Source organism: Oncorhynchus gorbuscha, unplaced genomic scaffold (assembly GCF_021184085.1).
Source record: "Oncorhynchus gorbuscha isolate QuinsamMale2020 ecotype Even-year unplaced genomic scaffold, OgorEven_v1.0 Un_scaffold_3979, whole genome shotgun sequence".
In the NCBI taxonomy this organism is placed as follows: domain Eukaryota; kingdom Metazoa; phylum Chordata; class Actinopteri; order Salmoniformes; family Salmonidae; genus Oncorhynchus; species Oncorhynchus gorbuscha.
This window is the reverse complement of record NW_025748104.1, coordinates 25,784-34,568: the sequence shown is the minus strand read 5'-3', so window position 1 is coordinate 34,568 and position 8,785 is coordinate 25,784. Positions and strand designations below refer to the sequence as shown.

At 40.9% G+C, this 8,785-nt stretch overlaps 1 protein-coding gene across 1 annotated transcript; it reads left to right on the top strand.

Moving 5' to 3' along the window:
* Window positions 1–313: 313 nt before the first annotated feature.
* Window positions 314–5,535, top strand: LOC124028289 (cell surface A33 antigen-like). Its single transcript, XM_046340393.1, has 6 exons — window positions 314–472; window positions 2,497–2,710; window positions 2,824–2,988; window positions 3,084–3,200; window positions 3,836–3,965; window positions 4,061–5,535. Exons 1-6 carry the CDS (start codon window positions 314–316, stop codon window positions 4,590–4,592), a joined length of 1,317 nt encoding a protein of 438 aa, XP_046196349.1. The 3' UTR covers window positions 4,593–5,535.
* Window positions 5,536–8,785: the final 3,250 nt, after the last annotated feature.

Genomic DNA, 8,785 nt, shown 5'->3' with positions numbered 1-8,785 from the left:
TGACACGGAAAATATCCAATGTCCCCACTTCGGATTTCCCACTTCAAGCCCAAATATATCATACTTTGAATAAAACCATGACTTCTTGAATTATTATGCAACATCAAGGGAATCGTCTTTCAGTTGAAAAAAATAATTCCGCTCTTGTGGTTTCCTCTCCTTCGAGTTGGTGGCAGCGCATTTGCCATTAGTTTTAGTGTTACAAAGCACTTCATTTGAACAGTGTTCACCTCCTACAGCTCTATACGTCAGTGTCTGTAAAACCTGTCTTCCTGTTTCTTCCTGTCTGTCTCTCTCTGTCCCAGTCGTGTCCATGACTGTAGCTTTAGAGGTGTCCATCCCTCAGCGGACCTATGAGTTTGCCAGGGGAGACAACATCACTATACCTTGCAGCTTCAAACCCAAGAACCCAGTCAACGATCTGGTCATCATATCCTGGTTGGCTGAAGCAGACAAACCCGGAGAGCCAGAGGTAATACACCAACCAGAAATCACTCTGATCAGCTCTGACCACATTCAGGGGGTTTCAACTATTGATCCCCTTGATAAAGATGAGCAATGATTGGGACATTTTTATACTACAGTTGTGCAGAGAATGTGATTTGACTTAACAAGAAATCGTTTTTTTCTACCCAAGAATTTAAGGGTCAAAATTAACACCCTTAAATATTGTTATAAATATAGTAGTTTTTGGGTCCCATATTCCGTACGGACATAATGACCACATCTAGTTTGTTGGATGCATTTGCAGTTCGTTTTTCAGATTATTTTGTGCCCAATCGAAATTAATGGTAAATAATGTATCGTGTCATTTTGGAGTCACTTTTATTGTAAAATAAGAATATAAAATGTTTCTGAACAAATCTACATTAACGTGGATGCTTCCATGGTTACGGATAATCCTGCATGAATGGTGAATAATGACGAGTGAGGAAGTTAGAGGATCAAAGATCATACCCACAAGACAGCCTAAACTCTCACCATTACCAATAACAGGGGAGGTTAGCATTGGTGTTTCCATGTTGTTGTTGACATTGGTGTTTACATGTTGTTGTTGACATTGGTGTTTACATGTTGTTGTTGACATTGGTGTTTACATGTTGTTGTTGACATTGGTGTTTACATGTTGTTGTTGACATTGGTGTTTATGTTGTTGTTGACATTGGTTTTCCATGTTTGTTGACATTGGTGTTTCCATGTTGTTGTTGACATGTGTTTCCATGTTGTTGACATTGGTGTTTCCATGTTGTTGTTGACATTGGTGTTTACATGTTGTTGACATTGGTGTTTACATGTTGTTGTTGACATTGGTGTTTCCATGTTGTTGTTGACATTGGTGTTTCCATGTTGTTGTTGACATTGGTGTTTACATGTTGTTGTTGACATTGGTGTTTACATGTTGTTGTTGACATTGGTGTTTCCATGTTGTTGTTGACATTGGTGTTTTGACATTGGTTGTTGTTGACATTGGTGTTTACATGTTGTTGTTGACATTGGTGTTTACATGTTGTTGTTGACATTGGTGTTTACATGTTGTTGTTGACATTGGTGTTTACATGTTGTTGTTGACATTGGTGTTTACATGTTGTTGTTGACATTGGTGTTTACATGTTGTTGTTGACATTGGTGTTTCCATGCTGTTGTTGACATTGGTGTTTCCATGTTGTTGTTGACATTGGTGTTTACATGTTGTTGTTGACATTGGTGTTTACATGTTGTTGTTGACATTGGTGTTTCCATGTTGTTGACATTGGTGTTTACATGTTGTTGTTGACATTGGTGTTTACATGTTGTTGTTGACATTGGTGTTTACATGTTGTTGTTGACATTGGTGTTTCCATGTTGTTGTTGACATTGGTGTTTACATGTTGTTGTTGACATTGGTGTTTACATGTTGTTGTTGACATTGGTGTTTACATGTTGTTGTTGACATTGGTGTTTACATGTTGTTGTTGACATTGGTGTTTACATGTTGTTGTTGACATTGGTGTTTCCATGCTGTTGTTGACATTGGTGTTTACATGTTGTTGTTGACATTGGTGTTTACATGTTGTTGTTGACATTGGTGTTTACATGTTGTTGTTGACATTGGTGTTTCCATGTTGTTGTTGACATTGGTGTTTCCATGCTGTTGTTGACATTGGTGTTTCCATGTTGTTGTTGACATTGGTGTTTCCATGCTGTTGTTGACATTGGTGTTTCCATGCTGTTGTTGACATTGGTGTTTCCTGTTGTTGACATTGGTGTTTACATGTTGTTGACATTGGTGTTTCCATGCTGTTGTTGACATTGGTGTTTCCATGTTGTTGTTGACATTGGTGTTTCCATGCTGTTGTTGACATTGGTGTTTCCATGTTGTTGTTGACATTGGTGTTTCCATGTTGTTGTTGACATTGGTGTTTCCATGTTGTTGACATTGACATTGGTGTTTCCATTGGTGTTTACATGTTGTTGACATTGGTGTTTCCATGTTGTTGTTGACATTGGTGTTTCCAGGTGTCCGTCCTTACCTCCTACTCTACTGGTGTCCTGGACATCAGTGACAGGTATGAAGGAAGAGCTTCCCTGGAGCAGGACCTAGCTAAAGGAGTAGCCAACCTGAAGCTCTCCTCCATCGGTCTCCAGGACAACCGACTATTCGACTGTCGGGTCGCCATCCCCAAGGATGACAAGGGTCAGCTGGCTGACACCACCCGTCTGGTGGTCCTGGGTAAAAAACAAAAACAATGACTCCCGTAGAATATTCCATAATAAACCGTAGAAATCTGTAAAGTGTCGATGATTACTGATAACTTAACGTTGCAAAACATATTGTGTCCACAGTGGCTCCCTCTGTGCCTGTCTGTAAGATCGATGGGAAGGCAGAGTACTTCCAGGATATCAGTCTCACCTGTCAGTCTGAAGAGGGCTCTCCTCTTCCTACCTACAAGTGGCAGGGCTACGACGTCAGAAACATGCCCCGAGCACCTGCACCCAAGACAACAGACAGTATGTAGTGTCTGTGTGCTTGTTAATCTTCAGTTGATATGACCTTGACTATGACCTTGACCCCTGACCTACCATGTTGTCTCTGTCTCTTCCAGAGGATGGTGTTCTGTCTCTCTTCAACCTCACCATGGAATCCTCAGGATACTACGTCTGTACCTCCACTAATAAGATCCGCAGTGCCAAATGCAACCTGACGCTGTCCGTCATGCCACGTGAGTGCACAATACTAGACTGTGTTAGCCTGCTGAGCTAAAGCTTAGGCGTTATCTCTGGGAGCTAACACAAATGTTCAGATCTGAGGCAATGTAACCATCACATGAGGATGGTCCTGTAACAGGATACACACAGACACATTTTATCAATAGACATTTCTCTCCTCCTCTCATGCTCCTCCTCTCCTCTCATGCTCCTCCTCTCCTCTCATGCTCCTCCTCTCCTCTCATGCTCCACCTCTCCTCTCATGCTCCACCTCTCCTCTCATGCTCCACCTCTCCTCTCATGCTCCACCTCTCCTCTCATGCTCCACCTCTCCTCTCATGCTCCACCTCTCCTCTCATGCTCCACCTCTCCTCTCATGCTCCACCTCTCCTCTCATGCTCCACCTCTCCTCTCATGCTCCACCTCTCCTCTCATGCTCCACCTCTCCTCTCATGCTCCACCTCTCCTCTCATGCTCCACCTCTCCTCTCATGCTCCACCTCTCCTCTCATGCTCCACCTCTCCTCTCATGCTCCACCTCTCCTCTCATGCTCCACCTCTCCTCTCATGCTCCACCTCTCCTCTCATGCTCCACCTCTCCTCTCATGCTCCACCTCATCTCACCTCTTCACCACCTCTCTCTCCTGTAGCGTCTATGGCCCTGGGTTCAACAGCGGGTATCATTGGTGGCGTTGTGGTTGGTGTTCTGGTGCTGCTCATAATCCTCATCTACTGCTGCTGCTGCAGAAAGAAGGACAAAGCAGAGGAGTACGCTATGGGGTATGTATGGTCTGACACACACACACACACCATGAGAGCTGAGATGGTGAGAACAGACGGTGTGCTGAGTCTCCTGTCCACTGATATGTCCTCAGGGTTCCAGAGGGGGAGGAGTTCCACGACGACAAACCCGTGGTGAACGGCGAGGATCGCCAGACGCGCAGCAAGGAAGGCGACGATGAAGACCACCCACCTAAGATCGCGGACCGTCGCGACCAGTACAAGGAACGCAGTGAGAAGGACTACGATGACCGCCGCAGCGACTACGATGACCGCCGCGAGCACCACGATGACCGCCGCAGCGACTACGATGACCGCCGCAGCGACTACGATGACCGCCGCAGTGACTACGATGACCGCCGCGAGCACCACGATGACCGCCGTAGTGACTACGATGACCGCCGCAGCGACTACGATGACCGCCGCGAGCACCACGATGACCGCAGGGACCAGGACAACCGCTACTCTGACCGCCGTGACCGGTACGACCGTGATCGTGTTTACGATGAACGCAGTGACGGCGGACGGTACAGTGATCGTTATGATGAGCCCTACGATGATCGTGACAGACCTCCCAGTGTACCGGCCAATAAACCTGCTAAGCCTTCTAAAAATAGAATAGATTAGAACCACTTAATGTTTACCGCAACTTGTGTTTGGAATGGTTGAAAATATAATGAATATTATAAACATAGTAGCTGCTGTAGGTCAGGCTTCACAAAGGGCCTAGCTGCCAGACTGAACTCGTCACATCAATAACAGGACGACAGTGACACAACAAAAGGCTGTAGATCAGGGATCATCAAATAGATTCAGCCGCCGGATGGTGTTTGTCCTTCAGCAGAAGTTCAGGGACCGGAACATAATTATAAATCATTTGTAGACGGCAAATTGACTGCAAGAAACCCAAACGGATGTAATATTTGACAAATATATAATAATTTAGAACCTTGCTTACATTTGTATACCCTCACATATAAAGGCCTTCAATGTGGAGTACAGCCTATGATTGAAGGAAGGGCGGCCTCCATTCAGTTCAGTAGTCAGGAAGCCAATTGGAATGCTGATTCAAAGATTTGAAAAGTGCCATCTAGTATTTTCAATTAGGATTTTTTTATTCTTGAATCTGAATTTAAATGTGCTTTCTGTTACAAACTGCCATTGCCTGGATAAGACTGTATGAATTCTCAGTGCATCTTATTGGATAATGCATTTTTCCTCCTGCCTTTGTCTACTGTTGGTGTGACAGAAGAGCTTCTCACGTCAGTCTCAGGTCTTGACTGTTTGAGAACCACAAGCTTTCTGGTGACGGTTTGTTTGTTATTATCAACTGTAGATTGATAATAACCTCATTTAAAATGTTGGAGTTACATGTAATATCAACTGTAGATTGATAATAACCTCATTTAAAATGTTGGAGTTACATGTAATATCAACTGTAGATTGATAATACCCTCATTTAAAATGTTGGAGTTACATGTAATATCAACTGTAGATTGATAATACCCTCATTTAAAATGTTGGAGTTACATGTAATATCAACTGTAGATTGATAATACCCTCATTTAAAATGTTGATTACATGTAATATCAACTGTAGATTGATAATACATTTAAAATGTTGGAGTTACATGTAATATCAACTGTAGATTGATAATACCTCATTTAAAATGTTGGAGTTACATGTAATATCAACTGTAGATTGATAATACCCTCATTTAAAATGTTGGAGTTACATGTAATATCAACTGTAGATTGATAATACCTCATTTAAAATGTTGGAGTTACATGTAATATCAACTGTAGATTGATAATAACCTCATTTAAAATGTTGGAGTTACATGTAATATCAACTGTAGATTGATAATACCCTCATTTAAAATGTTGGAGTTACATGTAATATCAACTGTAGATTGATAATACCCTCATATCAAATGTTGGAGTTACATGTAATATCAACTGTAGATTGATAATACATTTACTGTATCAACTGTAGATTGATAATACCTCATATCAAATGTTGGAGTTACATGTAATATCAACTGTAGATTGATAATAATTGATAATACCTCATATCAAATGTTGGAGTTACATGTAATATCAACTGTAGATTGATAATACCCTCATATCAAATGTTGGAGTTACATGTAATATCAACTGTAGATTGATAATACCCTCTAATACATAAAGTTAACCTTTTTAATAGTTGTTTTCATGACTTAGACGCACTGTGCTTTGTCCATTTATTTAGCGTCATGATGCTTGCTAATGCAGTGGAGTGTCAGGTGTCTCAGGTGAGTCCTCATTAACATATTCAAACCATGACTTGTTTTTGGAGTGAATGAGTCAATCAGGCCTTTTGAAAGAGAACCTAGAGACCCATTTTAAGAACAGAGAGAGAAACAAGTTTCACTCTGGCATGTGCCTAGTCGTTTCACTTCCTCATTATAGCCTGAGGCCAGACAACAGACTCACTGAACTAGAAGTGGCTTCATTGGGTTCAGACCTATTAAATGGGTCTGTCTGAGTGAGGAGTTTTTATCTAAGGAAGGGAAGATATTCACGCCTTTTAATCTTTGACAAAAATGTCTAACTTTTTGTTTTTATGCTTTTGAAATGTACAGGGACAATTTAACTAGTTAAAACATCAAATGTTTGAAGTTTTGGTTAGATGTGATGGTACAATTTATAAACTGTAAATAAAAATGTATCATGTTTCTAATCTGTGTACAAATGTTTTCATTGGGTTTACAGTGAATTTATATTAAAGCCAAATGTATTTATAAAAAGGCCACAATGTGTGTGTGGTTTCAGTGCAGACAAAAGGATGTTTCTCCTCTATGGAAAAAGGAATGTACAGAACGTAAAGAAACGACAGAGGGCAGCAATGACCCTTGACTCATTTGTCTTTGTTGTGGGACTGTTCAGCCTAGTTTCGATTAGCCAGCTGTGGTACCGTTGATTCGTTTATGAAAGTGGTGGAACGAATGACTCCTTGTTGAATTCTCAATGTGTTTATCACTATGGTTTCAACCATCTAAAAGCACAACAACATTTCAATGGAAGACAATGTCTGGGTTTTGGTGTAGTTATCACTGTGGTTTCAACCATTCTAAATGGGAAGACAATGTCTGGGTTTTGGTGTAGTTATCACTGTGGTTTCAACCATTCTAAATGGGAAGACAATGTCTGGGTTTTGGTGTAGTTATCACTGTGCTTTCAACCGTCTAAAAGCACAATGTTAAAATGGGAAGACAATGTTCTATGTATTTTTATACAATTTTAATTTGATCACTGCGCTTCATCTAACACAACCGAAAGACCTGGATTACAGTTGAGATTACATCACAAGCACATAATGCAAGTGATCAATGCTGTTTGATATTCTGCACAGTTATTACAGCAATTGTGAAGATCTCTCCAAAAGATCTCCTGTGTTCTTTGCATGCTATCTTGAACAAGTTTTGGTATTCAGCCTACTGAGCCTCCAATCAGGCTAAGGGCTTGTCCAGTCCCTAGCCTATGAAGAACTACTCTGGTGACTGGATTACATTTAAACAACGTTGATTCAACCAGTTTGTGTCCAGTCCCTAGCCTATGAAGCACTACTCTGGTGACTGGATTACATTTAAACAACGTTGATTCAACCAGTTTGTGTCCAGTCCCTAGCCTATGAAGAACTACTCTGGTGACTGGATTACATTTAAACAACGTTGATTCAACCAGTTTGTGTCCAGTCCCTAGCCTATGAAGCACTACTCTGGTGACTGGATTACATTTAAACAACGTTGATTCAACCAGTTTGTGTCCAGTCCCTAGCCTATGAAGAACTACTCTGGTGACTGGATTACATTTAAACAACGTTGATTCAACCAGTTTGTGTCCAGTCCCTAGCCTATTAAGCACTACTCTGGTGACTGGATTACATTTAAACAACGTTGATTCAACCAGTTTGTGTCCAGTGAGCTCCCTTTATTCTCCTTTCGCTGTCTTTCCCCCATCGTCTAAGAGGCATTGTTCAATGAAAATGTAATTTTCAATTGATTTCTAATAAAACACCATTTTATATCCACCCCACTTAGATACTAGGTGTCGTTCTTGAATTTAGGTGTCATTTGGACATTTTGGAAAAACGTAGCTGTATTTTTCTAGATGTGTTTTTATTTAACTGTATTTGGTTACATCTATTCTAAATCAATTAATGGAGCTTAATGTCTTTTCATAGTTTTTACCAGTATGACAACATTGTTCCACCTGTAGGAGCAGCAACACCAATGATGTAAACAGAGACATTTTAGGTAAATTATCATTTTCTGAAATGGAGGCCACAAATTCTTAAATGTATAGTAATCAATCCTTTAAAAAATGATTTACTGAAGTGATATGATTAGTGAAATGATTAGTGATATTAGTGGTATGATTAGTGATATTAGTGATATGATTAAACTCAATGTTACTTAGCGTCATTCAAATTGACCAACACCATGTAACACTGGATTCAGACACAACACATTTACATTTAAGTCATTTAGCAGACGCTCTTATCCAGAGCGACTTACAAATATGGAATCCTCAAATCTATGACATAATAAAAGGACATGTGTTTAGCTCATCTTTTCATTGATATAGACTCCTCCCCTGATAACAGACTCCTCCCCTGATAATATAGACCCCTTCCCCGGTAACAGACTCCTCCCCTGATAATATAGGCCCCTTCCCTGATAATATAGACCCCTCCCCCAGTAACAGACTCCTCCCCCGATAATATAGACCCCTCCCCTGATAATATAGACCCCTCCCCAGATAACAGACTCCTCCCCC